Source organism: Dacryopinax primogenitus (assembly GCF_000292625.1).
Source record: "Dacryopinax primogenitus strain DJM-731 SS1 chromosome Unknown DACRYscaffold_6, whole genome shotgun sequence".
NCBI lineage: Eukaryota > Fungi > Basidiomycota > Dacrymycetes > Dacrymycetales > Dacrymycetaceae > Dacryopinax > Dacryopinax primogenitus.
Window position 1 is genome coordinate 105,448 of NW_024467203.1, and position 27,907 is coordinate 133,354.

The 27,907-nt window shown below is 50.1% G+C and overlaps 13 protein-coding genes across 13 annotated transcripts; 6 read left to right on the top strand and 7 right to left on the bottom strand.

The window, feature by feature from the left end:
* Window positions 1-992: 992 nt before the first annotated feature.
* Window positions 993-2,902, top strand: DACRYDRAFT_106140 (uncharacterized protein; the record flags this gene model as incomplete). The annotated part of the gene is made up of 5 exons (XM_040768204.1): window positions 993-1,256; window positions 1,317-1,478; window positions 1,527-1,800; window positions 1,855-2,207; window positions 2,255-2,902. 5 exons carry the CDS (start codon window positions 993-995, stop codon window positions 2,900-2,902), a joined length of 1,701 nt encoding a protein of 566 aa, XP_040629856.1.
* Window positions 2,903-3,017: 115 nt separating this feature from the next.
* DACRYDRAFT_106141 (serine carboxypeptidase) lies at window positions 3,018-4,829 on the bottom strand (the record flags this gene model as incomplete). Its single annotated transcript, XM_040768205.1, has 6 exons — window positions 3,018-3,364; window positions 3,413-3,566; window positions 3,618-3,875; window positions 3,925-4,018; window positions 4,070-4,380; window positions 4,434-4,829. The coding sequence occupies 6 exons, from the start codon at window positions 4,827-4,829 to the stop codon at window positions 3,018-3,020; spliced, it is 1,560 nt and encodes a 519-aa protein (XP_040629857.1).
* Window positions 4,830-5,173: 344 nt separating this feature from the next.
* DACRYDRAFT_115262 (alpha/beta-hydrolase) lies at window positions 5,174-6,814 on the bottom strand (the record flags this gene model as incomplete). Its single annotated transcript, XM_040769968.1, has 4 exons — window positions 5,174-5,520; window positions 5,568-6,073; window positions 6,123-6,433; window positions 6,491-6,814. 4 exons carry the CDS (start codon window positions 6,812-6,814, stop codon window positions 5,174-5,176), a joined length of 1,488 nt encoding a protein of 495 aa, XP_040629858.1.
* A 799-nt stretch (window positions 6,815-7,613) lies between these two features.
* On the bottom strand, window positions 7,614-8,226 carry DACRYDRAFT_21342 (uncharacterized protein). Its single transcript, XM_040772347.1, has 3 exons — window positions 8,079-8,226; window positions 7,803-8,027; window positions 7,614-7,746 (listed from the first exon to the last, which is right to left on the bottom strand). Exons 1-3 carry the CDS (start codon window positions 8,107-8,109, stop codon window positions 7,697-7,699), a joined length of 306 nt encoding a protein of 101 aa, XP_040629859.1. The 5' UTR covers window positions 8,110-8,226; the 3' UTR covers window positions 7,614-7,696.
* Window positions 8,227-8,912: 686 nt separating this feature from the next.
* On the top strand, window positions 8,913-10,539 carry DACRYDRAFT_106144 (uncharacterized protein; the record flags this gene model as incomplete). Its single annotated transcript, XM_040768206.1, has 2 exons — window positions 8,913-9,149; window positions 9,205-10,539. The coding sequence occupies 2 exons, from the start codon at window positions 8,913-8,915 to the stop codon at window positions 10,537-10,539; spliced, it is 1,572 nt and encodes a 523-aa protein (XP_040629860.1).
* Window positions 10,540-10,725: 186 nt separating this feature from the next.
* Window positions 10,726-12,369, top strand: DACRYDRAFT_106145 (uncharacterized protein; the record flags this gene model as incomplete). Its single annotated transcript, XM_040768207.1, has 1 exon — window positions 10,726-12,369. The coding sequence occupies one exon, from the start codon at window positions 10,726-10,728 to the stop codon at window positions 12,367-12,369; it is 1,644 nt and encodes a 547-aa protein (XP_040629861.1).
* Window positions 12,370-12,421: 52 nt separating this feature from the next.
* Window positions 12,422-13,660, bottom strand: DACRYDRAFT_21343 (uncharacterized protein). Its single transcript, XM_040772348.1, has 5 exons — window positions 13,561-13,660; window positions 13,325-13,426; window positions 13,169-13,275; window positions 12,799-13,119; window positions 12,422-12,742 (listed from the first exon to the last, which is right to left on the bottom strand). The coding sequence occupies exons 1-5, from the start codon at window positions 13,583-13,585 to the stop codon at window positions 12,563-12,565; spliced, it is 735 nt and encodes a 244-aa protein (XP_040629862.1). The 5' UTR covers window positions 13,586-13,660; the 3' UTR covers window positions 12,422-12,562.
* A 707-nt stretch (window positions 13,661-14,367) lies between these two features.
* On the bottom strand, window positions 14,368-15,113 carry DACRYDRAFT_21344 (uncharacterized protein). Its single transcript, XM_040772349.1, has 2 exons — window positions 14,991-15,113; window positions 14,368-14,877 (listed from the first exon to the last, which is right to left on the bottom strand). The coding sequence occupies exon 2, from the start codon at window positions 14,769-14,771 to the stop codon at window positions 14,604-14,606; it is 168 nt and encodes a 55-aa protein (XP_040629863.1). The 5' UTR covers window positions 14,772-14,877; window positions 14,991-15,113; the 3' UTR covers window positions 14,368-14,603.
* Window positions 15,114-15,336: 223 nt separating this feature from the next.
* DACRYDRAFT_106147 (uncharacterized protein) lies at window positions 15,337-16,897 on the top strand (the record flags this gene model as incomplete). The annotated part of the gene is made up of 3 exons (XM_040768208.1): window positions 15,337-15,531; window positions 15,588-16,640; window positions 16,694-16,897. The coding sequence occupies 3 exons, from the start codon at window positions 15,337-15,339 to the stop codon at window positions 16,895-16,897; spliced, it is 1,452 nt and encodes a 483-aa protein (XP_040629864.1).
* A 404-nt stretch (window positions 16,898-17,301) lies between these two features.
* On the bottom strand, window positions 17,302-18,888 carry DACRYDRAFT_106148 (Di-copper centre-containing protein; the record flags this gene model as incomplete). The annotated part of the gene is made up of 2 exons (XM_040768209.1): window positions 17,302-18,236; window positions 18,285-18,888. 2 exons carry the CDS (start codon window positions 18,886-18,888, stop codon window positions 17,302-17,304), a joined length of 1,539 nt encoding a protein of 512 aa, XP_040629865.1.
* A 1,060-nt stretch (window positions 18,889-19,948) lies between these two features.
* Window positions 19,949-20,828, top strand: DACRYDRAFT_106149 (uncharacterized protein; the record flags this gene model as incomplete). Its single annotated transcript, XM_040768210.1, has 3 exons — window positions 19,949-20,005; window positions 20,052-20,154; window positions 20,203-20,828. 3 exons carry the CDS (start codon window positions 19,949-19,951, stop codon window positions 20,826-20,828), a joined length of 786 nt encoding a protein of 261 aa, XP_040629866.1.
* A 201-nt stretch (window positions 20,829-21,029) lies between these two features.
* Window positions 21,030-21,926, top strand: DACRYDRAFT_106150 (uncharacterized protein; the record flags this gene model as incomplete). Its single annotated transcript, XM_040768211.1, has 1 exon — window positions 21,030-21,926. The coding sequence occupies one exon, from the start codon at window positions 21,030-21,032 to the stop codon at window positions 21,924-21,926; it is 897 nt and encodes a 298-aa protein (XP_040629867.1).
* Window positions 21,927-22,204: 278 nt separating this feature from the next.
* Window positions 22,205-23,099, bottom strand: DACRYDRAFT_115266 (uncharacterized protein; the record flags this gene model as incomplete). The annotated part of the gene is made up of 4 exons (XM_040769969.1): window positions 23,018-23,099; window positions 22,565-22,958; window positions 22,396-22,517; window positions 22,205-22,346 (listed from the first exon to the last, which is right to left on the bottom strand). The coding sequence occupies exons 2-4, from the start codon at window positions 22,916-22,918 to the stop codon at window positions 22,205-22,207; spliced, it is 618 nt and encodes a 205-aa protein (XP_040629868.1). The 5' UTR covers window positions 22,919-22,958; window positions 23,018-23,099.
* Between the last annotated feature and the right edge of the window lie 4,808 nt (window positions 23,100-27,907).

A 27,907-nucleotide genomic window follows, 5' to 3' on the forward strand; every position in this document is an offset into this window, starting at 1 on the left:
CGATCCCCACTTACTCTATAACACTGCTGTCAATCACTCCATTTGTGAACAAATGTTGAGGTATTGATTGACATACAACTCACTACTCTCTGCTTTGCTCATCACCTGTTCAGTTATTTGATCATCAACAATTGTTGGATCATGTTGCCCTCACAGTTCTGTACCCAACATTCAAGGCAGCATGCAATGCTTTAGGGCTACTTGTTAGGGCAACACAGGCTGACTAAGTCTGCTCACCTAAGAGTGCCAAGAGTCTAAGCAGGCAACAAGGAAGTGGAGTAGACCTGATGACTAAGACCTATCTACAGTATAGGTACCTGTGGATGATCCTAAGTGCCCTGACAGAGAGGTCGGAGGTCACCCAGTGTGGGTAGATATGATTTGGTGCATAGCTACCTGTTGAGATTGTCAGCTGACTAACAAATGGAAAGCAGGGGGGTTTGCTAACCTGGAAAGTGCTGCCCTTGCCCTCTCGACCAACTCCTGCTTCTCCCACTCCCCCCACACCCACTCAACCGATTCCCACTCATCCCTCTCCACCCACTCCCTCACCTCCACGATCTCCTGCATCATGCCCAGCATGATCCCAATCCCTTCTTCTCCCCCTTCCCATCCCTGCTCGGCTCGTGTCTTCACTGCAAGCATCCTCTAGAGAGGTCAGCGAGCAGGAGGGGTGCCTTGGAGTGCGAGCAAAAGGTGGGAGTGGTGAGGAGGGAGGGGAGGGGGTCAGGGTCAAGCAGGTTGGGGTCAAGGTGATGGCTATTCAGGGTCCGATAGGACCAGTTTTCGGTGGAGGGGAAACGGACCTTTATTAGACTCCGGTCCCTAAGGGACCGGAAGGACAAAATATGCCGCGACTGGTAGCTATTATCAGACCCTCGTCCGCAGACAGTGAATGTCGGGCGTAACTGCGTTAGATTCTGCAGCTGCATCAACACAATGCCCTAGGAAAGCGAAAATCTCGAACCAATTCTTGAACTGAGTTTTGAAATATGGACTATCGACCTTCGCCAGGTTCAATACCGCTTCCACTGTCGAATCCTCTGAGCCCGGTAGCAGTGCCCTTGGAAGAAGTCAACACAAAGCCACAAACCCTGATCGGTGTCCTTCCGTCAAACGTAAAAGACTTTCAAGACCTTAGAGGCCTGGATTTGGAACTGCTGCGACAAGCAATAGAGGATGATGCATCCAGCGCGGGTGCAAGGTCTATCGCTGGAGACGAGAGAGGGCAAGAAGCTGAGGTGAATGTCCCACAGGTACGCGGTACTTTACGACCCAGTCATGGAATAGTCATTCAGTGCAGCTGCGAAGTAAAGCAAACACAAGAAGCACCTATTCCATCGTCAACAGTACCGACCGGTGATAGCTTGTTCAATGCGTTACGATCACCAAGTTTGGAGCCTGTTTGTGTGGCATCAACATCCAGCCAATCTGCAGAGCAGCCGACCCCAAATAACATCACTGTTCCAGTAACTGAGGTGCGTAAGTTCTCTGCTTCTGTCGTGTATGTCATTTATGAAGAGTAGAGCTCTGGTGAGCTCAGTCGGCTAATGGCTCGCTACCCGATGATGATCACAGTGCCGGGCTCTGCACCCCACAAGCCACCGGTACGAGCCATGTCACACGAATCATTCATGAGCGCTGTGCAGCGAGGAAGATCCACGGATACTGGACATGAACTCCAAGCGTCGCAGATCCAGTTAGACGACAGATCAAGAGAACCGAGAAGAGCTTTGAGCTCATCTGCGCAGGTTGCGTTGCCTAGCTCTGGATCGAGATATTCGGACGTGGAAGCTTCCAGTAAGTGAAGGCCTCCTGCCTTCAGTAACATGCGATTTATGCTTTCATTGCTAGGTGAGATCCCTGCCACATACTTGAAGAATACTACAAGCGCTGCGAATTCTTCTCCCTTTACTCCTTCACATGGCTTTTCTCCCGAAAGTTACCAAGTCTCGCATGCCGAAAACAGACCACAACAGGTCAAATCACCTCAACAAGCTGCCGCATCCTCGTCCAGATCTGGATTTGATCAACCTCCAGGATACTTGGACGGGTCAATGGGTCAATTCCCACCACAACACGGACATCCCGAAGTGCTCCTTGTCTCTAGACAGTCGTCGCCTCCACAAAATGGCAAGCTGTCGATGTCATTAGCAGCTGCACCTTCGTCTTCGTACTCTTCAATATCTTTGTACGACGAACTAAAAGTACATTCCTCACCTTCCCTGCGCTGCATTTGCTAATATCAGTCCAGTTTTCTGAGGCGCGAAACGAACGCGAACGAGAAGCACTCGAAAGGGAACTAGCTCAAGCGCGCCGAGAAGCAGACGAGCTAGAGCGACAATGCGAGGAACTGGGCGAGATGATGCGTTCCCTCGGTTTGGAGCCCCCTGCAATGCCAGAAATCCACATGGCCTTTCGCCCAGGTGCTTCTGTGGCGAGTTCTGAGCCGCGTGCGTGGCGCTCACCCCTACCTGAAGTTCCGACCTCCTCGCCGAGAAGACGAAGAGAAACCCAACCACAGACTCGAACTGTGTCGTATCACAAGATGAACGGAGAGCATCTGCGACCTGCGCCAGAGGAATCCCCAAATAGACATGATGTGCGCTCTCAGGAAGCTCTTGAGCATGCTGCGCGAACGCTATCCATTCCAATATCTGTGTTATCCGGTGCTGTGTCGCAAACATCACCCTCGCCAAACCCTTACGACCCGCAGTCGTTAGATGATGTGGTACGTGCGATGGATTTCCTTCGCTCAGCAGATTCCTTGATATGGAAAGGTCGAAGAGATAGGGGACGAATGGCGGGTAGAGCCGGCGATTCTGTTTACGCAGAGGAGAACGTGCAAGCGCTCAAGGAGAGGCTGGATATGTGGGAACGCGCGGTGCGAAGTCAACGATAATCTTCTTGAGCCGTGGAATCTTTGGACTATTCTTATACATCGTACTATACATGCACTCTTGTATCAATGCGCATTTTTCCACCTGTATCCTAATGATATCCGATCGAGTTGTCCTTCATGTGCTTGTAATCGGAAGTCCCTGCAGAGTCTGTTCAAAGAGTGCCAGTGCTGCTTGTCCTTTCGCAAAAGTAGCAGTCCCATATGCTGGTACCTCGTGTCCCGCGCCCGCGACGCCGACGAAAGACAAAGGCCCAGCATTCTTATAGACACCAGCGGCCTGGCCGCCGACTTTCCAGCTATTGAACTCCTCTGCAGTCCAAGCGGAGGTGTAGCGGGTATTTAGGGCATCAGCAACCGCTTGGAAGCCCTGATAGTTGCAAATGTAGTCTGCGTCACCGTCGTACAATGTCACGCGGATGCCAGCGTTGATCACGTTCTCCAGATATGGAGCAGTATTGGTCACTAGCATACAATTAGTACAGCACGCCGACGTACATAAAAAAAACTTACTCCAGTCACCGGCTCGGGCGAAGTTGTTGTAAACCTGTTTACTGGACTGTGTCCAATTGACGTAAGAAGGGACGCCAATTGCGGATAGAAGTGCTGGATCTCGCAATAAGTGCAGAATGTCGGGGGGGTATAATGCAGGTTGTTGGAGCCGAACCTATTCAGACACCTTCAGATTCGATGAGGAGAATGTACGGAGCTAACTCACATCGTATTCGTCATAGTTCCCCACTATTGGTGTTAAGACGAACTTGTTGCAGAACTGCTGTGCTTCCGCGCATACACTCGCATTTGCCATGCCGTTCCTGGTCTGAGACGCATAGCAGTCTTCGATCATGTCTAAGCATCCGCCTGGAGTGTAAAGGCTCGTGTTGGCATTGGTCAGGACGGTGTCGTTGGCAAGCATAACGTTGTACGGGTTGGACATAGCGTACGTCACGTAATGGGGGTATTGAACGAGCGCGTTCTAGAGCACTAGTTAGGACATACGCTGGGGAAATAGTCATGGGACGCACGGTTAAACCGTTTCCAATTCCAAGTGTGCTGAGATTTAGCTTGATCCCATGCACGAGACCAGTATCAATAGCAGTATTTTGCTGGAGGATATAACTGCATATCCTGATGAGCTGATTGCATGTATAGCAAAGGAGATTCGCTCACTTGGCGAATGTGGGACCATAATGTCCTCCGTAACTCTCTGTCCAAATGCCCAAACTGCTATTCGCCAACCTCGAAAATCTTGCATCGCTCAAAAACACTTGTATAAATGTCCATAGATCCTCCGCTGCCGCCTGGGAGTTGTTGACCTTTGCAGTGCCATAGGAGAATCCGACGCCCACGGGCTGATCGATGAAGAGCATGTTGCTTGCGTTGGACCACGAATAGGGATTGTAGGCGTAGTTCAGGGCGTCGTCCGTAACTCGACAAGGACCGAGCTCCTGGAAGAGACCAAGCATGCTCGAGCTACCGGGCTACATAATAATAAGTCAGAACCATCAGCATGCTGAAGGAACATAGCACACACCCCACCATTCATCCACACGGTCAACGGCGCTCCCTCCTCTCCCTTCCGACTCGCGAAGTACCAGAAGAAGATGCTTTGATTCTGTGCAATATCGGCGTATCCACTCGCCTGGTACACACCAGGTGTCGTCTCGCACACTCCTGAATTCTCCACATATCGTAGTGTACCGACGGTACCGAACGTGCCCGGGTCGGTTGGAGGAGATCGGATGACTATGCCCAGCTTGAGAGAGGCAAGGAGCGATACGACGGGGAGAGGCGTCCATACTGTTGGAGAGCGTGGGACGAGGCCGGCAACACCAGCAATCACACCGTCTATGACGGGGAGGTGTCTTGCGTATGTTGTATGCAGAAGGAGGGCAAGGACCCAGAGCCATCTGCACCGTGTGCTGGCCATCCTCCGTTTGGGTGATGGAAACACGGTGCTGCGGGTTGAGAGAACAAAGCTTGATAGCTGAGTACTGTGGACATTATAAGATTTTCGGATGGGGCGCTCATTAGGAGAACTCCAGGAGTTAGAGCAAGAGCAAGCTTCCGTATGGTGGTCAAGAGCAAATTACCGCGACCAAAGGGACGTCGCCAAGCACCTGACGTCTTCAGGGCTCCCAACATTCCAGGGACATTCATCAATCATTGTTATATATCATTTCATACATCTGATATTCCAACCTTCCGTCCGCTAGGTCATGTACAGCTACGCGACGCTGAGAGAAGTGGTACGGCCAAGGAACGCGACGGGATTCAGGTGCTCGTAATCGGTAACCCCTTCATCGTCTGGGTAAAGAACACAAGCGCGGCCTGGCCCGCTTGCAGCGGGCCATTCCCATACGCAGGCACCTCGTGCCCCGCACCCGCGACCTGAACGAACGAAAACGTGCCTGCATTCTTGATCATCCCTGCAGGATACCCCTCCACCGTCCAGGGCGTAAAGTTCTTTGCCGCGTAGATGGAGCTGAACTTGGTATTGAGGTTGGCCGTGACCGCTTCGAAACCCTTGTAATTACAGATGTAATCTGTATCGCCGTCATACAGTGTCGTCCGGATACCAGAGTTGATTACAGCCTCGAGATAGGGAGCAGAGTTGGTCACTACGCAGAGGTCAGAAGATACAGCAGTATTTGCTCAAAGGGCCTACTCCAGTCACCAGTCGCAGCGAAGTTCTCATATACGGCATAGCTCGTCTCAGTCCAATTGACAAAACTCGGGATGCCAATTTTGCTTGTCAGCCAAGGGCTATTAAGCAGGTTGGTCAAATCAGGCGGATACGGGTCTGGGTTGACGACCCGAACATCGTAGTCGTTGTACTTGCCGACAAGCGGGCTAAGCACATACTGATTGCAATACGATTGGGCAGCAGAGCAAGCCGTGTCGTTGGGAGATCCATTGAGCAACGTCGAGTCGTAGCAGGCCGAGATCTGGTCTAGGCACCCACCAGATTCATACAGGTGGATAGAGGCATTCGTCGATACTGTAGTGTTGACGAGCGGAACGGTGTACGAGTTGTTAAGAGCGTAAGCCAGGTACTGAGGGTACTGTACGAGTGGGTTGGTGAGCCCGTTTCCGATCCCAAGAGTCTGGAAGTTAAGCTTGATACCGTGGAGCATGCCTGCCTCGATCAACGCGTTTTGCTGCAAGATATGGCTGCAGATCACATGAGCACAACAGCGATACAAAGGTGAATAGAGGGCACTAGGAGACCGCAGGCCCATAATGGCCACCATAGCTCTCCGTCCAGACCGCAAACTGATTCTTCTGCAGGTGCGCGAACTTTGGATCGCTCAGGAACATCTGTAGGAGCGTCCAGACTCCCTCGGCAGCTTCCATCGCCGTCCCGACATTGGCGGTACCGTATGAGAATCCCACAGTAGTAGGCTGGTCAATGAATATCATGTTGCTGTATTCATTCCAGCCGTAGGGATTGAGCGTATAGTTGGACCCATCAAGCGTGACTCGGCAGGGGCCGAGCTCTTGGAATAGGCCCAGCATGCTGGAGCTACCCGGCTACAGAACAGACCTCGAATTAGCGGGTGTTGAGAACGCGAAACCGTAGATACGTACTCCACCGTTAAGCCATATCGACAGCGGGGCATTATAGGGGTCATTCCGTGCCTCGAAGAACCAGAAGAACAAGGTCTGGTTGTACGCGATATCTGCGTATCCAACCGCCTGGTTTACCGCAGGCGTGGTTTCGCAGATCCCGGAGTTCTCGATGTACCTGAGGGGAGCAACGCCAGCTTGAAAGTACTGGTTCTTGGGAATGGCGACGGTGTTTCGTAGAGGCGCGATGGTGCGAACGCCGCCGATGATGTCGTCGATGCGCGGGATCTGGGAAGCAAGCGCACCGGAGGCAGGCAGCAGGAGGCTAAGGACACGAAGCTGCATGCTTGTCAAGACAGGAGCAACGAGAGCGCAATCTCTCAGTGCTGGTCCATCATTAAATATCCACTGTTCAGCACAGCGGTAGAGTTCATGCGGCGTATCGCTTTTGACGCATGCAGACATAACATCGAGGGAGACGCGGATTTGATATTTCCGGGCGTGTCCGAAATTGGAACCAATACAGTGGGTGCCTTTGCTGATATCGCCATGTGTGTCGCCCTCAGAAGTGGAGAAGAGGAATCGTATATTGGTAATACTGGTGATTGTGCTGTCAAGTTAGAGGAGACGAAGTTGGTTTATCATCCACCCGAGAACGACGGATGATAGGAACGCGTGCACTGGAATCAAGGCAATCCAGCTTCTCCCCCTAAGCATACTGTCGTAGACGCCAGCACGAGCAGATATGTCAGATCTCCAAGAGGGGTAGAAGCATCAGATACTGAGGTATCGAAGGAGAACGGATAGCTTTGGTGAAGCGAGGAAGTCATAGGCTGCACAGGAAGCAGATTCGAGCCATGCGATACGCCCGGGATGTGACAGGAAGAAGTCGCGACGTGTTGATGCAAAAGGCTCTTCTCCCTTACCATGAATGGATATCAGAGGTCTGTATGATAGTTTAGTCTATATGTTGGACCGTCAGCATCAAGTAGATCTGCATATGCTCGTGCCTCGCCGCAAGGGGATAATTGCCAAAGAAGGCAAAGTCAGTTTCGTGACAAATAGTTCATCACATGACCGCATACAGTCGCGTTCATCTCATACACCTCAAGCCGCATACACGACGTAGACTGTGGCAATATTATTGAATTCGTTGAGGTATCGCCTAAGCTAGGCTACAAGTACAGCGAGCCAATGGACGACATCGGTCTACAGCATGCAATCACTTTATGAGTTCATGTTCTGCTTAACCTCGCCCTTATCCTCTTGCACGTTGCCTAAAACAAATCAATTAGCGACTGGGTTAGGCGCATATATTCAGGTCGTCACTCACCAGAGGCTTGCTGTTGCTTGTCGCCGGTGATGGCACCGAGAACAGAGTCCTTCTTGCCCTCAAGGCGATCCATCCCGCCTTCGACCCAGACCTTGGCCTGGGCAGCGTTGTACTCGGCCTCACCCTGCTGGTGTTCCTTCTTTCCGGATTCCTGCCACGAGGTAGCACCGGTCATGTTACCGATCGCCTCGACGGCGGTACCCTTGAGGGAGTGGTACTGGCCGGCTGTGGGGCATTGTCAATGAACGCGACAGGGAAGAAGTGCCAAGGACATACACTGCTTGGTAGGCTCGTTGTAGTTCGACATGATGAAAATAGTTTGGGTTTGGTTGGTTTGGTAGGTGGTGGTTGAACTTCTGGGGGAACGAAAGACCTGAGAGATCAAGGGGCCTTATATACGGCTGGAAGCTCTCAAAGAGCCAAGGGGTCCGGGGGAAGGTTGGTAACATCACGAGCAGATCCTCGGGACACCACTACGTCATAGCGTCATCCCAGATTCTTCCGTGAGCTCTTGGTGTGGACGGGGACGATCGTGCTCCAAGAGGGTGTGTCACAAAGTTAACAAGATCGAGGAGGCTAACCGGAGCTACGGCTGCTTCAACTCCACGTGAGCAACGACGTAGTAGGCGTCACTCTGCACATATGTCCGCAGCACCACCCATAGGAGTCCATCGGTACCGAGTGGTTCTTCTTCCCAAGAACAAGACTGGAACGAAACATCGACACATGTTGGTGGATTGCAAGGAAACAAAACTATGACATGCGGTTGACGTCATTGCACAGCCACTGATGCCCTTACGACTCCACTCCTCCGAAAGTGCGCACGATAGACCATTTCACTGCACATAGGCCAGCTCAGTTTTCCACCTCATTGGACACAGAAGATTTGTGGTCTTTCCCGATTTGGCCAAGTGGCAGTGCTGCCATGCAGACCACGTGAGTAACTGGGCGTAAGGGTTGTGGGAATACTACGACGGGCGTCCCTGTTCCCTGTCAGCGACTGTTGTAGACGACTATTGAACTGGCAGCGAACAACGACCATTTCTTCATGTGATACTGTATCTCTCTAACGGCTCGCTATTGTGCCTCACCAATCGAATGGAGAAAGGAATGCATCGCTTCTGGTCGTTTGATGATCTGGTGGTACAGGTCCTGGACTATCTCGAACGAGCGGATCAGGCCCACGTCGCGCGTTTACGCAAACACCTGTTCCTGCTCGCTATCCCTTTCGTATGGCAGAGACCTAGTTTTAAAGGACTTGCAAATCTGCTGGTGGAATCCAGCGCCTACCCCACGACCCTATTCGCGAAAGTCCGCAGTCTCATGCGCAGTAACGGAAAGCCGCAGGTACGATCTTAGTACCCGTCGTGCCTCCCTTGATATGCTTAATGGTCAAATCTAGGCAAATTGGCTTGGAGAAAATGAATCCACCCTTGAACGATTAGCATTCTATGGTGCATACGCGCGAAGATTAGACATCGTCGAACCAGGGAAGGGACACGACGACGACTTTTACGCGATTGTCAATACCATATTCATTTCCGAGTATTCTATGGAGGACATATTTTCTTCTCTGGAGCACATTCATGTAACAGTAAGCACCCCCGCCTTTGCGGCTCAAGCGTTCAGGTTCGCCGTTCCGACCCTCAAGTACCTCAATTTGACGCTCATCGTTATTGGCCTAACCGAAGATGCGCCTGGCGCGCGATCCTCCGATTTTCTTCCTTATCTACTTGGTCTTCCTCGACTCGATAATCTGCAGTTGTACGGCAGAGCAACCAGTGCGGAGGCAGAAGCGCAGTTTCTTGAACAAACTGCCAAACATTTCCCTGCTATGAAGAAGTTTTCTGCACCACTCATGCTGGTCGACGCATCTTTCTTCGGTCCACTATCTATTATGCGAGGGTTGGAGAAGATCAACATACAACTAACTTATATCCCTTTCTTCCCCTCTCCTTGCATTCTACCCATCCTCTATCAACTGAGCGTCACCTATACTCGCGTGAAAGACTTGCAATGTCTGCTCGAAGCGCTCTCCGCTCCCCTTCTCAAGGCGCTGCAGATCAAGTCAAACGCCATCCGAATCACAGGAAGTGTGGCGGAAGGGAACACTCGCACTTACCGAACCTTGTGCGAAACGGTCGCAAACTCATGGCCTGGGTTACAGGTGTTCACACTCTCTGGGTTTCCAGACATCATAACATCAACTGAGCCGCCGTCACCGTGGAAATGGACACCATTCTCTCCGTTGCTCCGATGTCAAGACATGCGAACCTGTACAATCCAGACACCAGTAAAGGTTGACGTATCAGACGCGGACTTGTACTCAATAGCTGACGCGTGGCCCGAATTGCAACATTTGGCGCTCGCTATACCCGAGGGAAGTATCGTCGAGCCACCGAGTGCCACCTTTTATGGACTCTTGTATCTCGCTCGCAAATGCACCAAGCTGGAGAACGTTGCACTGTCGATGACGCTTATTCCTTCGGGAACAGACGAACTTACACTCCCGAATGTTGTACCAAACACGAGTGTTCTCCGGCTCGACGTACACGATTGCCCACCTTGCGACGCCGCACTCACCGCCACCTTACTGACACGACTATTCCCAGAATTGAAGAGGTTCAGGTTCTCGACCCGCAAGGTTGTGCCGAACGATCCTGAGCTAGATGGAGCGGACGAACAGAGGATGGAGGCAATGATGGAGATAAAGGCGCGATTAGAGCTGCGACCTTGATTTTCATACTTCATCTATAGGACCCAAGTTCGTGCAAGGTGGATTATGTGACATGTTTAGCAAATCCAGCGCCAGTCAGTGGCTATGTCTAGACGCCCAATGATGACGAAGGCATGTGTGGAGGAACACGACCCTTACATATCTTTCATTGTTCGTCGTCTCAGGCAGCGCCAGCCCGATTGCACGATGAAGCGAGGTACGACTGTATGCGATCTTACTTCGGCTCGATGGCACAGTATTTGGTCCATCGATGAATTGGTTCTCATGATATTCGAACATTGCGAACTGAGAAGCGCCGCTTGCCTTGCTCGAACCTGTCACCGCCTGTACACTCTCGGAATACCGCTCATCTGGACGAGCCCACCTCTTACAGCTTTGATCACATTGGCCGAATCCACCGCGGATATTTTTGCCTCATCTTCAAGAACACATTGCAATTGGAAGAGCTGGCTATGGTGTAACAAGCCGATCCCGCAACCAACGAATAGCCCGCGTTCTAGACGACTCAAATTTTTTTCCCAATTCGTGACGGATCTGATCTTGACCGACCCCTCCGATTCCTTTGAAAGTCCAGAAATTGAAATCCTGCTAGAAGTCATCCAGCAGGAGTCGGTAGAATCGCTCTTTCCCAGACTGCAGAGTTTGGTTATCATCATCCACCGCCCGGAATTCTTGCAATGCATTCTTCCCTTTGCTAGCCGCAATCTTTCGTGGATCAAGATATTCCTAGCTCCTCCGAATACCGATCAAGTGCTTGGCGGATCGGGGTATGGAATCTTCCTGCCTCATTTGTGCACACTACCGCGACTGGATTCCTTGACACTATTCGGCAGTGACACCATATCGAAAGACGAGCTACATTTCATTTCCACAATCCTGCGTACATTTCCCGATTTGGAGGCCTTCGACGCCTGGCGGATGAAAGCGGATGACGAATTCTTTCGCCGCCTCAGCAGCACAAGAAATTTGGTTACCCTCCGAATACAACTGGGGCTCATTGTTCCCACCCTGGATTCCGTGTCACTGCCTCACCTCGAGAGTTTGATCATCGAGTATTCAAGCAACACGGATTTAAGCGTCCTACTCGATCATTTACATGCGCCAGTATTGCGGCGTATCCAACTCGATTTTCATTGGGAACTTGGAGCACTAGCGTTCGATTCTCCCGCTGGGTTCAACGGACCAGCATATCGGCTCGTTTCAGAGCGGATCGCGGCGTCATGGTCACAGAGCCTGGAAGATCTCACAATATCACGCGTGGGTCAACTCCAAATCGAAAAGGAGAGTCTCCGAATATGGGATATGGATTCCTTTCGCCCAATGCTGTCGTGTCATCAATTACGCAAGTTCCTGATCGCGCCTCCCATCCGCCTGGACGCTCAAGATGCGGATCTCGTCCAGATAGGACAGAGCTGGCCCAAGATCCGAGAACTGTCATTAACGGGGTATGGTAGCCCCATATCGAGCCGAAGGCCTTGTGCGGGTGCGGAAGGACTGCTTGCACTGGTAGGCAACTGCCATGAGCTGGAGGTGCTCGAGCTCTCTATCAACTTGCAATCTCTTGGTGCCCTCATTCCGAACATAAAGAACTGGCCAGAAGAGTATGCAACGGTTCGCAACCCAAATCTGCGTAATTTGTATGTTCACGATTGCCTGATTTGCGACGTGGACAACACATCCATGTTTGTCCGTCGACTCTTTCCAAACTTGGAGACGTTCCGATATGCGCGGAAGGAATTGTTTCCCATGTCGGGAAATGCGCCCACAGAGAGCGAGAGAATGGTGTGCATGCAACGCATACAGAAGGAGCTGGGGTTGGAAGAAGAATAAGCAGCAGGCTCATTAGGTTTTTGGCACAATGGGACATTCCGGAAACCATGATCCGATCTATAGCATTGTAGCGGATTACACGTGTCACAACACTATATGTTTACGTTACTTCAGGTATGGGGTCATCGAAGGATACAAGGGATATGATGGGAAGACGAGATGAAATGATGTGGATAGAATAGATAGACTTTCACTAGAAAGTCTCTTCTTCATCGCCGACGACCTCGCCCTCACCCTCAGCACCCTCAGGCACCTCGAAACCTTCTTCGGTCGAATAAAGAATCTTCTGGATCTCTTTTAGCACGTCATCGTCTTTCCCTTCCGCCGCAAGTGCATCCGCTTGCTGTTGTACGAGGATCTCGATATCGCGGAGCTATCGAGTACATTGAGTCAGCGCGGGGACCATATGAGTAGCGTGAAAATGCACACTTTGCCGAAGTAGAAGTCCCGTTCCTTCTCAAGTCCCTCCATATTCGTCTGCAGCTCCCTGACTTGAGTCTGTAGCTGGAGCACAATCTCAGGAGATGTTCCACGTGCAGCGCTGGTTGCTCTCGCTGTAGGGCGGGCGCTCGACGATGACGTGAGACGAGAAGACGCCGGCGCTGCGGGTTCACCAGGCTGTCCCTTTCGTCGCGCAATAGCATCATACGGCTGCCCACCGTACATTTGCTCCCAATATCTCCGAATCCACTGAAGGAACTCAAGGTTGTCCTGCATCTTGCACTTGACCAGCTTGTCCACCGGAATAGGCTAGTGGCGACAGTATGAGTGTACATCTAAGCGCCGCCTCATCACTCACCTTGTCGATCTTCTTTGCTTTGAACACGTTCTGCAGAACCTTGAAGTTATTGAGGTATTCGTACTCCTGCCTTGCGTTCATCTTGACTTTCGACATAGGAACATCACCTGCAAGACCCTCAGCTGGTGATTTCAGTGAAAGTGGAGGTGACTCAACCGTAGATGGAATCCATGATCTGACAGTATGCTGCACCCGTCCCACATTGCTCAACCTTGGTATAGTTCACATGCAGGACGTCATTCAGCCATTGCAGAAGTTCTGTGCACAGTAATCAATCAGTAACAGTCATGTATGCGACGTCGATCTCAGGGGCGACCGGATGCAACACAAAGATTCGACTTCGACGCGCGACACAACTATACATTGTTGCCCCTTTCGAATTTATCACTCACCGGTACGTGATTCTCCGCCGGACATTTTGTATTTCCGAGAATATACACAGATGAGAAGAGTGTGAAAGAGGTCAAGAAGGAAATGAAGGATAAGGTCGAGCTTTGGCACGGTCTATGGAAGGGATCCTTCGACGCGCGACGGCAAGACGCGAACAGCGGAGTAAATGCCTCCGCCCGGATTATTTTGCAGCTTTGTTCGGGTCCAGCACTTCAATGTTCTTTTCCTCCTTTCTGCTTCACCTGCTGTTCTAAGCCTGGGCACCGTACGATGTCTAATGCTGCGCCCGGTCATGTCGGCGAATTGACGATATTTTTGATGCCTGTCTCCATATTTATCGACAAGTCTATTGTTTGATACTCGACAGTCCAGGTTGCGGCAATACCATTAGACGTTATGCGAGCGCTCTTCCTCCAACATGCATGTTTCAGCCTTTTTTGCACCAACTTTCAATGTCGACGGATCCTCCGGACTAATAAAAGGAGGCTCGTAAGGGTTTGGCATGACTTTTCTCCAACTCCGCTGTAGTGGTGGTGCAACCTTTTGCTGGTGGTCCAACCAAATTTGGGATAGACTTACACATCATGGGCGCCATAATGCCACCATGCTTTGCTCTCGAATGACATCGGTGGACACGACACCGGAGGAAGGGCCATCCCGTTCAAAGGACCTTTCCAAGGCGATCGAAAAGGAAACGGATAAGGACATCCACCCTCGAATGCAGTTCCGAGCTCCCGCGGAAAACGATTCGATGGTCGAAACGGCTATTTCGAATATAATGAAAAGCCAGGTAACGGTGGAGGCTGTGGTTGGCTATACGCTATTATACGTCTTGCTTACTACTTGTTCAAGGTTTATTATTCCCTTACGAGGCGGCAGATACGTGCTGCCAATCTAAACGCCAGTAGTCCGTGGACACCGCGCACATAACAATCCGCCGCCCAATTTGCTCCCGGTTGCCCCGCTCTCCGTGCACGTTGCCTGCTCCTATTCCAGTGGAAAACCTATAGCTAACCAGTTCCCGAGAACAATATCCACGCATGCTTTACGGCGGTGGGCGCTTCGGGACACCGTTGGGCGATAATATCAGGTAGGTTCTACCTGTTTCTTGCTGCACTCTTCGCAAGTCGGCGCGTCCGTGTCCTCTATCAGGTACAGTTGAAGGGACCGGTCGCTCTGCCGGAACCCGGACCAGGCACCTGACGACCGACATCGGTCACCAACCTCATTTCGAGCACCTTGGGCCGTTGCGGCCGACAGCACCCTGACACATCGGTCTATATCACGCAGAAGCACGCTGCTGACCCAGGAATCCTGGGGTAAGTTCGGTGAACATGTGTTTCTTATGGCCGCGGCTGAATCAGGCGCAACTTTCATGCGCCCAGACGACCGCTGCCCACACCGTCAAACCATGAGCTGAACGACTTTTTAGGTACTCGGACACACTTTCAACCACACCCGCCGCGGTTGTTCGCAGTTACGGTCGCAGGGATGCCAGCGTGATAAGATCAGATAGAATGTTACTTTCCCTATATGGTGAATCAAGTCGACTCACTTTCTCAAAACGTCATCCCTCGTCTCCCAAGATCCTACCCGATTGCCTCATGGCTCAGGATCAGATGACATTCGGCGTTCCCCACAAATTCAGAGATTTTGCAGTGGATAGCAATGAGTGCAATTCCCGGACCGCAACACTCGGGCCGTTTCCGCGCTATATATCCCCCCTTTGCTCTTACGACAAACCATCCCACTTGAGTTCCAATACTCCCTCGCCAAATATGCCTCGTCCACAACGCCCGCACCGTGTCTGGATCGTCGAAGATGTCATCTGTGACGTCATGTCCTACTGTGCCCCTCGAGACATCTGCAATCTTGGAATGACGTGCCATTGCCTCTTCCAAATATACCTCGACGTTGTTTTTGGCGAGCTAGACTCATTGGGCCCACTCTATGGCGTGTTGCCGGATCCCTCTGTGAGTACAGCTATCTGAGCAGGTATTGTTTTGCTTATCTCATGTGTTATACATAGCTGTCTCCGGCGGCCCCAACTGGGTTAAGGTCCCTTATCTCTCGTAGCCATGCGAGCAAGAAAGCGCACAATCCGAAAACCCACTCGGTTGGCCGTATCACGATGTACACCGCCCGCGTACGTTCCCTCACCATTGGCCAAGGTGGAGAGGATGACGCGCACCGTATCAATAACCTGCGATCGATTCTCGGTCCTCTGCCATTGCAGACCTGTTTCCCACAGCTGCAGTCATTGCGCATCATTGCCGACGATCCGAGAACCGTTGCGAATTCGATCCCGTTGGCGCTACCGATGCTGCGTTCGTTCGCGCTGATCATCAATTTCGAAGACCGGAAACTCGATCTCTCCGTGAAAGATTCATATGAGAGCAGTGGTTTACCGGTATACTTCCGACATCTTCGCTCCCTGTCGAGGTTGGACAGTCTCACGATTACATGCGCAAACACCAGCAGACGCCCCGTGAGTGAGGTCGAGGCACATGGTCTGCTGTATCTTACGCGGCAATTCCCCCGACTCTCCACGCTTGACATCTCTAACCTCATCCTGACCGATACACTCGTCCACAACCTATCGAAGTTGCCTATGCTCGAACGACTTTTTGTTTGCCTTCCAAATGGAAAAGAGTCGGTGTTAACGCCGGGCCCCCTTGCTTTCTCAAATCTGCATCACTTGACAATCAACTGTGATGCGACCGAGCTCTCCTGGTTCATGCATGGCCTGCAAGCGCCACACCTCGCATCCCTTCAACTACATGCTGGATGTAGAGCGTTATGCCCCCAAACTGCGCCGAAATTCAGCGAGCTTGTGGGAGCGAAATTCCGCAACCTGCGAGTGTTCGGTTTGCACGTATGGTCTGAGGACGGCTCCGATACGTGCTGGACTTTCGCATCTTTTCATGGTATGCTGAGGTGTCGCGCAATGGAATGTTTTGGAGTTATGCTACCGTCTCTGGTCATTGCCACAGACGAAGACGTACAACTTATTGTCAAGGCGTGGCCCCGACTGCGGGATCTTCAACTCGGACACTCGCAGGTTACGAGCGACTTTGAACGTGTAACATTCGGCGGCCTTGCTACAGTGGCATGGGGGCTGCCTGACATCAACAGCCTTCGCCTGGCAGTACTTCCCTCTTTATCCAAGGACCGGGCTGCGTCGCTTTTACGAATGCCAAGCTCCCCCTCACGGTTGCAGGAGTTATGCTTGCACGACCTTCCAACGACGAGACCATCCTCAACTTTCATCGACGGAATTGCTCATGTTATCCATCATTTATTCCCTCAAATCCGGTCATTCACCTGCACCTACCGTAATTTGAAGATAACGAATCCCGGTTGGGCCATACACCAAGCAGCGGGGAGTCACATCGACAGGGGTTATCCATTATCAACTCGGGATATTGCTCACGCCATCAGCGAGGCTTACAGAAGATGATTTGACGCATTCTCCTCGGACTTCTAATACCCACCCAATTCCGGACCTCTATATCCATGCTATACTATACTCCCGCAGATATTGAAGACCTCCTGGTCACGAGCCATGCTGTATGTAGTATGAAAGAACAAAGACAGAATCAATGACGCCCATAATCCTCTTCCTTCGGATGCTTGGTGAACATTTTCACGGGCGGCAAGTCCCTTGCGGGGTCGATGTGTTAGAAGACGTCATCCTCACGGGAAAGAGGAAATGTGATTTGCACAGTGAGTCCTTGGCTTATCTACAAGAATGATACAGCTATTGATACAACCACGGCAACATAAAGTAACACAACGAAATGCTCTAGAAAGCCATTCGGAGCCGCACTGACAAACTCTATTGCACCTTCACCGGCGACGATCGGCATGGGCGCATCAGTGCTCAGCGTTCCTCTATCTGCGTACGTGTACCAAGTTGAGTAGATACTGGCAGTTGCTACGTCCTTCGGTGCGATACCCCACGGCCACATATGGTCCGACCACTGGTGTCCCGGAATGCGCCAGGTCCCGTTGAGCTGCGCCGCGCCGGGAGTGGACGAATTCACAAGCGGGTCATCGTCTATCGGCGCATAGCATCCATCATTCCAGTCCACGCAACCCTTGGCCTGCTGCCAGGCATACCAATGCCTGTCGATATTCGCATGATGGGCGACGAACACCGGGTCGAAGAACGATGTGGGCACATTGGAGAACTGCCCGCCAAGCCAACGGTGGATCCCGTTGTGCATCTCCCCATACACGCCCAGTATCCACCCTTCCATGCCTGCCCGGAACCCAGCCGTGCTGTTCGCGTCAAACGGAGACTGGTCGTACAACTCCACGGCGGTGAGCGCGTCCATCTGCGCCTGAGTGGAGATAGTTGCTCCCAAGTCGGCTGCGAACGTGCGGCGGAGTGTTGGCCCGCCAAATTCGACCGGGACAGGCCAATTGCTGGACGATGGACAGGAGGAGACGGAGGCGTCGCAGAAGTGGCCAGACGTGACAGCGCCGTTGACGGAAGGGTCGCCGTTCCCGCCGAAGAAGCTGTCTGTGAGGATGGGGGAAGAGGCAAAGGAGGGCTGGTCGAACGTCCAGTCCCAGTAGGGGAGCGTGATGCTCATGTCGTTCCCTGCTGTCTGGAGGCACAACTCGGTGACGCGAATGAAGGCTCTGTGCCAAGGGAGGAAGGAGGGACCACCTGCGTTCGCTATCAGTCGCTGCCTATCAGGAGAGGGGGGTTACCTACCGTGTGAAGCAGAGCGCTCCATACTCTTGTCCTGCATCGCGGCCGAGTGCAACCTCGCTATATGGTCCCACACGCCAAAGGTCTTGAGCACATGAGCAGCTTGGACAAACCTGCTCCATTGGCCTGTCGTCAGGTCTCTGACTTCTCGCCTCGTCCCTGTCGGTACTGCATTACCGGTGGAGATGTTGACGCTGAACGTCTGGGTGGTGAAGAGCGCGTTGGTAGATGCATCGGTGATGGTGATACTCACGCCGTAAGAGCCAGCGGAGGGGAAGATGACGTCTAACACTGGTCCGGCGCAGGATTGGTTAACGACTCCGCTGACTGTACACAGTACGCTCCCCAGTTGGGGAAACGACCAGCTGATGGTGGCATTCGTGGGTCCCCCTCGTAGGACAGTGCCGAGGATGACTGGCCAGCCAGCTTGCTGGTTCCGCGTGGTGAAGACAGCTAGCTGGTCTGTGTCGACTGCGAGGGCGGGGCCGCTGAGCGCGTTGATGGTGCTGTTGGTGCTGTTGGATATGGAGGAGGTTGGGCTAGCATGGGATGGCGAAAGCGAAAAGATGCAGCATAGGATCAGGGATAGCGTTCGACGTGCCCGCATCCTGCGAGAAGCGGACAGGGGCCAGGATGATGTCTAGTTTGGGGCAAAGTGACCGCCGGAGATGGCAGACCAAAAAGATGAGGCTGAACGTACGAGCAAGTTGTCGACAGCATCGAGAATGCTGCATTTAAGAAGTTCTCCCCATAGCCAAGGGTCTATATTTGGCTTTTTCCTAGTGCGCAGCAAGCAAATCGTACGAGCGCCTACAATAAAACACTCAGACGAGTTTTCAATCCCTAACTAGAGTGCATTCAATTGAGAGTTGCCGCAAGGATCACGAGAGGAGGCAATGCACTTCTCGGGGAGGTACATATACGGATTGTATACGAGATGCACAGCTTTGATCGAGGACAATGCGCAGCGTCAGACATACAGTAGAGCTTCCCTTCAGATGCAGTAGACAATAGTATATGTTTGTGGTTGTTGTGAGAAACCACTTCTGAAAGAGGGTATTATCATTGCAAGCATTAAGTGTGATCAAGTGCGAAAGAGTACGGAAAAGATACGAAACAGAGTCAACGTGTATGTATAGGCCAGTGAGTCGGAAGCAGAAGAAGCGCCCAGTAACAACAGAGCGGCGCGTCGCTGTCCGCCTCACACCCATCATCCGACGCGTTGACAATGTACGTCTCTTTCCCTTGCATATAGCCTCCTTGTCCCGAAACGCTGTCCGTCGCCTTACAGAGTGGCGGACGTCGGCGGCGAGCATGCCAATGGCCGCGTGCCGGATATGCTCAGTGCCGTCTCTATGCGAGCTCCGACCCGCGTCGACATGGTCGTCCTGCACTCACCCCGTCTAGGCTAGGTCAAGACTCCCGCACCTGTCTCGCGCCACCTCCCAACACATTACAATACCATACATGCACTGCATCGTGGACGTTGTCTGTTGTCTGTCTCTGGACTCAGTGAGGGGAGGTATATAAGGACGCTAAGGGTAGAGGGGAGACAGCAACTGGTGTTTGGCCTTTCCCGGAGAAGAAAACGCCTCTTACGAATCTGCAACGGGAATACATCTCGAGCGCCTATATTTCCCAGCAATCTGGATTTCTGCAAACGAAATATGCCCGCCGCAAAGCCGTACAAGCTCTCGACTTCCGGCCTGCTCTCCCCTTCCTACGTAAGCCCCACACTTCCAACCTCTGAACAACACTGACATCTACCAGCCCTCTTCATACAACGGCATGCACCGACCTACCCCCGTCCAATCGAGCAGCTGGCTGCCCACCCCCCCTTTGCTAGACCTCGACGCACTCGACCGGGAGCTCGGTACATCCCTCCTCCACCGCACCTTCACCTTGCCTAACATTCCCATAGAGACAATCTCGCAGAAATCCACCACCACCTCTCTCCGTGCCTCCCTACACGCGGAACTTGACGCAGAGATAGACGAAATCCTCCGTTCCCCCGCTGCACGCGCAGCATGGGAAGACGTACAAGACGACATGGACTCGATCGTCCCCTCCTCCCCCTGGTCCAGTCTGTCATCTCGGCGCTCTTCCCGCTCCTCCCGGTCAAGCGTAGGGGACAGGCCTGCCGTGTACCCAGATCCGATCGGCACGCCCCCACGGAAGCCTGCGTCTACTTCATCCGAGGCTAGCTCTTCCGAGCCTGTCACCCCCTCGAGCTCGCACGCCTGTTCCCCGGTGAAGGCACCAGAGCGGAGGAAAGTCGAAAAGCGAGAGGAAGATCACCCCTGTGTACCCTTCTGGCGCCACTGTACCCCCTCGCACCTGCTCACCCTGGAGCATTTCACAGCGCTGATGCTGTCTAACGGGCTGTCGCTCGTCTCCCAGGATTGGCGGAAGATGGACGTGAGTGAGATGGAGAAGGAGAGGACCAGGAGGGTGTGGGAGGGCTTATTGGAGCAGTATGCCGCTTTGAAGGCATATAGGGTTAGCAGGGGGTACACAGCGGAGGAGCTTCTGGAGGAATTGATGTGATATTACTAGGAGGTGTTTGCATGCAGTATGTACAACAACATTTGTACAAAGGTGTAGACTATGGTGCTTAAGCACGTGACTCCAAGGAAAGGAATTGATTGGTCAGAATGCTTCCGACCCTTCTGAGGTTTCTATTGAACACTCTGAGTCGTCTGGTGTTAGATACATACGTTGCTGGCGCAGAACAAGGCGATTGAGGTCATGTCCGGAAACCAGCAGCCCGCAGAACGATCTGCTTTGCTATCTCAAGCTCTTGATCTTTGTACAAGCCTCTGTGATATCCTGGAACGTCTTGGTCCCTCTCCCTTCACTCAATCGGACAACATTGCAGTGTCGAAGGTTCACGAGCTTGAATCAGCCCTTCATCGTCGACTGCAGCAGGTCAACCAGAAAAGAAACGATGCTCTCGCGCCTGTATATCGACTATCGGACGATCTCATTCGACTCATCATCCAGCATGGCCGCGATGAAGAAACTCTTTGCTGGCAGACGTTCATTGGCAGAACTTTTCCACAACTTGTCTCCTGCATCTCTCGCCGTTGGCGTGCAGTCGTGTTAGATATGTCGAACCTATGGACGGACCTGGTGTTTTTGAACCCCAAATATCTAGCAGACGAAGACTTCAAGCCGATTCATCCCTGGTATGGAAGGGGAAGAGCCCTCAGTGACATGTGTACCTGTAATCTCGAGCGCTCGAAGCAATCGCTCCTCAACGTGCAGCTGGATATTCCACTGTACCAGGACTCCCTAACGATGATAAACGACTACATGGACGTGTGCACCAACCGCGTCGCGGATCTCACTCTCGAAGCGAACACTTCAAACGCAGAGGCCATGAATGCGATTGTCCCGTGCATGACTCAAACAAGTGAGACCTTGCGCCGCGTTCGACTTGTTCTACATCAGTCGACATCGGAAGAGGTTGGACGCGATCTACTTGAATCACTACTTTTGTGCAACCTTCCACGACTAGTAGAGGTTGAACTGGCCACCGTTCCCCTTCCTATGGTCCACCGCCCTGAACATGTCGCTTTCCTCCAATGTCGCCTTCTCCTCCTGTGGCTCACGAGGGGGCTCTCGCTCGCCTTCCAGGACTAGCGGAAGATAGACCAAACGGCTAGAGAAGGACTCCAGGGAATCAAGAGCGTGTGAGAGGGTTTGCTGTAACAGTACGCTGACTTGATGCACCAAGAGGTCTTTGCGTGTGACATGGGCAACAATCAGATTAGTCAGAATACTTCCGGTCCTTTATGGCCTCCGTTGAATCCTCCTAGTACAAGTCGTCTGGTCTTAGATAGAAGGGCGCTCTGCGCAAAACCGGGACCTTGGTCTCGTCATACGTATTACATCATGAGTGGTACTGGTCGTATACGAGTTTATGCGATTATCATACAGCGACTGGTACAGTAACAACCGGTGTAGTAGTAGTAGACTACACATACTAGTGAGGAATCTTTATGTCCGTCCATGTCTCGTAACCACATATCGAAGGCGAGCGTTTCTGCGAGGAGCTGTATCCTACTGTAAGATTAGCGTCATAGAATACAGTTACGACCTGCATGCATACTCAGCAGACGATAACTTCGTGGAAGAACCGAGATAAGCCGGTGCACACGCGCCGGAGCGTCTGGGCTGAACAGGTGAATTGCCGGGAGCGGACGGGCGAGTACTGCCGGATCTGGCTCTTTCCTTTAAGATACCATCAGTCATGTTTCATAACAATAGCAAGTAAATACCTTGTTCTTTTGAGGTTTATTCGACGCACCAGACGCGGTTGCATAACGTATAAATTGTCCGTCCTTGTCTTCGTCGTCCGTCCTTTTTTTCTTACCGGTAGGGTCTTCAGAAGTATCGTGGTTGTCAGGTACTTTTCGTTTCGTACTGTGAATAGACAAGCTTGTGGCAGGCGGAGGGACTGTGTCGAGTGATGGGACGGAAATGTTGCCAGTTACAGTCGGTTGCTGGACAGGTATTGTCGGATCATTGGGAACGTTGACAGTTTTACGGACAAGACCGGTAGTATTTTGAGCAGTAGGTATCGAATTCGTCTCTGCAGTGTTGCGTCCTTTGCTGTCCAAGTCAGGCAGCATATCGTGCCATGACACGCTGGCGATGTTGGGTAGGTATATGCTGTCTGGTATTTAGATACGAAGTGCGTTATAGAGGGCATTTAAAGGAAAGAGACGTACCCGACTTATGTGCCTGAGAGAAATACTGAGTCGACCGAGACGAGATGGATATGTTGTTAACCAGTTATAGAGTAGACAGAACATAATAAGTAATGTAGCGCGTCTCTCCTGGGTTAACAGGAGGCGTCGACTCATACTTCAGGGACGCGTCTCGGAAGCAGTTGGCTGACATCACATGGCTTTAATTGATTCTGATAATGCACGACATGTACTTTAAATATAAGTCACAGTCACCAGGTTACTTGTCGTGTCTGTTTCTACTGGTCTTGAACTTACTTACATCATGTCTGAACCGGTATTGACTCTAACTGAAAATTTCTGTTGTGACATTCTTACTGCAGAGGAAGTACCTAGTGAAGCAGTCATACAAGTTCTACACATCAGGAGAGTGTTGATGAATGGTGAAGAACTGACTCCTAGGCAGTGCAAGGAAGTGTAATGTATGTGACGCAGACATAAGATTAACTGGACAATAGACTGACCATTAGTGATGGAAGTCATGCTATGCTGGTCATGTTGTGTATGTATCAGAATGGAAAGGTGGAAGGAGGTGCGGTGAATGTGTTGGACATTGTCAAAATCAAGAATACAGTAAGGTACATTTCAGGAGGATACATGTAAGTATCACAATGATTTACAGATGCATTTACTTACCAATATATAGTGTTGCTATTTTATCCATTGTGGATGTGATATTCCCATGGAAAAAGAAGCTCCGCAATCCGATTACTATCAATGCATTGGTCTCTCAAGTTTCTGTACATTTTCCTGATCAAGTCCCATATGCAGTCACAAATTTGCCTTTGAACTTGAACAATCAAGTTACAGAAGGTGGACCAGTTCGTACCTGGACTAGTATTTGTATGGCCAGGAACAGTGTCCAGAGTTGCATCATCAGCTATCCTGGATGTGACGAGGATGGATATCACCAGGTTGCAGACCTGTGCCCAGTCATGACTGTGTAAGTAAAGGTATATGCTTGGTCATGTAAACTAACTAGACATGTATTAGATTTCAGATATGCATACAAGTATTGTGAAATACTGGGGGGACAGAATTACAGTCAAAGCTGGGATGTTTTGTATCTAATCTGACTTTTGGGGATGCATCAGTCAGTTGTGGACTGATATGTATGAATGAACATGTAGGGCCACATCAGTGTGGTAGCTTGGTCAAGTGACACAATTGCAAAGGCAAATGAGTTACAGGTCAGGAAGGTATGCAGTATGTTTACAGGTAGCATATATAGTAACTTTTCATGTAGGTATATGCTATATCTGATGGACAAATCACTACACCTGCCCTTCAATACTCTATTGGATCCCCATACCAGATTAAACTAACTACAAAGTTCTGGTTTCATGAAGTAAGTATCATATATGCAGATATTGGATGTAGTAACATTGAATTAGGTAGCTGATGATGGATCAGTACTGCTCTTGACATATGACTTCATCCTATTAAAGAACTTACCTGCTGTCAGTATGGGCACATGCGGTAAGTGAATGATGGCTTGTCTGTGACAGTATGCTTATGGTACAATTTTATAGACACTATAGGTGTTGTTAACCTGATTAGTGAACAGGTTATTCTTCGGCACCTCAACAAGCATAAACCAGTGAACCTGCCAGGTGAATTTGTGTCAGCAACAGAAGTAGCCTGTTGCATCAATGAAGGTGTGACTATTCGGGAAATCCAGATCATTGACTCGTCTGGTTATGCTTGTCGAGTGGCATTGTGGCATGACAACATGTCTGCCTTTAACACCATAGTTGGTGACATCCTTGTACTGCAAGCAGTTCGAGTCTGTACATTCAGAGGAGTCACTGGTATATGATCTGGATATTCTGGTTGCAAATACACTCTGAGAATGGTATGAGACATCATAACATGAATACAGCTTTACTAACATGTAGAATAGGTTCAAGGCAGGAGGATGTGCCGAAACATTCATTGAACCTTCTGACACTGCATTTGGAGCATTGTCTTGTTTGAAATTATATGAGACATCCAGGCCTGATGGTCTTACCAGCATATCAGAAGCTGTTTTGCAAGAATTAGGATCTGGGCCAGAAAAATCTGTTTTCATGACCAGGGCTTATCTTCAATTGATCAGGAAGGACCAAGTTGCATACAATGCTTGCAGCTGGACAGGATGTAATGGACTGGTTCATCTGTTTGTCACCAAGGTACCAGTGGAACATATGGACAGTCAGGGTATGCATTTGAATGATGATGAAAAGGAAATCATGTACAAGGAAAGGGAGTTCTGGGAGTGTCGTGTATGCAAATGCACATTTGACAACCCACAATTCTGGTGAGTGTTGTAAAACATGTCAGAACAATAACTGGCTATTTATGTAGCTACCACATTGAAGTACAAATTACAGATGGTCTTGAAACAATTAACGTGACTATGTTTGACCATGTTGCTGAATGTGTCTTGGGCATTCCGGTACATAAGGCAGAGACATTGAGGGTGAGGTTGTTTATTATCAGAAAGAGGTAGTTGGAGATAACAGAACTTCTAGGTGAATGAAGACTTAAAGTTTGATGAGTTGATCAAGGATGCCAAGCACTGGTATACATTCACTATCCTTGCCCATACAAGTAGCATGCATACATTTTGTACTGATGCAAGAAGAGACTAACTTATTTTATAGACTACATCTATGGTGGGATACAACATAACTCGTGCAGACCAATTGAAAGAGACAGTCAACACAGGTAATCAGACAGCAAAGACTGAACAATGACTGATCTGCATTATGCTGCACATAAGGACACAACATTATGACTTTTCATTCCTGTAGGGATTATGCTGTATGTACAGACCTAGTAATATACTGTCCTTATGTCCCAGTAAATTGTGTGTCACATTACATTACCACATACAGATGAAAAGACTGACATTGCATTAAATTGACTTGCGGGTAGATAATAGAACAGGACAGAAGACATATGATTAACTACACATGCTGTATGAGCAGGATGATACAATTAAGAGATTGAGTCTGAATTTCAAGTCAGATATGATGCAAGATTAATGATGGTAGTATGGAGACATACATGGTCAATAGATATGTTGCACATAAACTTATGGCGGTACTTTTCCATGTTAGTGAGCATTAGACTGTACATTTTGTTATCTTGAGACTGTGCCAGCATGTAGGATGAATACATAAAAGTCAAGAACAGGTCTGTACACTTACCTTCCAAGCAACCATTTGTGATGCAGTCACACTGAGCAAAGCCTGAGCTGACACATCAAAGAAAGTTACAGACAGGAGGTTGTCACCATCCTGTAATTCACTGTGTAAAGCAAATCTGTGACAAGTCAGTCAAAGTACAACAAAGATAATGGAGATGTACTTGACTGTTCCAGGTGCTGGACCAGACATCTTACAAACTTTGCATCTGTACCCAACTACTTGTGTCTCCATAGTACCACCACAACCAGGCTTAAAGCACATGCAATACACAACATGCAACCTGTTCAGGTTGACAAGATTCAATATTATGGTCACTCTTGCCAGTTCCCTAGTAAAAGGGTGCGACATTATTTGAGAGACTGTGAGAGAGACTGGACCATTGGAGACAAGCCAACTGTTGTACGCAATGGAAGTTGTGGGCAATAACAATGTACCTGGGATCTGAAGTAAGAAAGGGTCAGAAACAGATGGTGCTGGTAATATATATTTACCTGAATGACTTCGCCGTTGGGTGGAAGTTGTAACTGTAACTGAGTTCCATAGGTGTACCTGTTGTCTGGTCACAATACATAACAGCCAGTGAAGCAATAAACCTGACAGAAATGATTATATTAACAAAATTTACATGATCAATAATATGAGCTGTAAGACAGAAACTGTGTACAATGAGATGAAGCAAGTAGTAAACATCATAACTTACAATTTAAGTCTGAGTTTGATGTCAGTAACCTTGATCAGATCATAACCAGTGCATATGGGTGGGACAGGATTGGCAGCCTCATGGTGATGCAAACCAGATGGATCAGCTATCCCACCAATGCCAATATTGATCAGACTAGATCTGGACAAGCCAGAAGGTGGTTGTACAGGCAGTAGTGACAGAACAGGGCCTGTAATTGTGATACTGGCAGGACCTGATCCAGAGGCAGGTGCTATCAAGACAGCAGCTGGGACTGAAGAAGTATGGTGGTTGCATCTTTACTTGATAATGCAATGGGGTTCCCAATGACAGTCAGTGCCAAAGACAGACCAGTAATGTATTTGAGTATTACAATACTAATCAAACAGTAAGTAACCAGTAATATGCCACATGACATGTGCACCCATAACTGCAGAAAACTGTCCATTCAAAATCCAAGATGGTAACCAGGTCATTCTGTTCAAGTGAACCTTCATGGACGTCCTGTGCAAGGGCTAGACTGCAAATCACCCAAATAGTATGGTCACTGTTGTTCAAAGTCAGTCTATTATGTGACATGAGTGACAGTACAGTCAGAAGCTGAAAAAACTTATGAATAATGTGGATGACCATTGTTCAGTGCCAGGACAGTGACCAGATTGACTGAAATGACTTGCACTGTTACGCTGATAGCAGTAAGATCACCATGTAACAGCAATTGACACATGTTGGTTGTCAGAGGACTTTCAGGTATAGACATGTCCAGTTATAGAAAGAGTATTGTCTAAGACAAGTAGATATGTGATACATCCTGTAGGTTGTATTTGGATGCAATTCTAGAACCTTTTTGTGATTGGCTGACATGTATAGACATGTGATGAAGTGATGATGCTTCTGGTGCAGGACAACTAGTGCAAAAACAAATGAGTACCAACATTACCATCTTACCATTATGGTCATTGCATCAGTATATGGCGGCTATTGTTAGGGCAACACAGG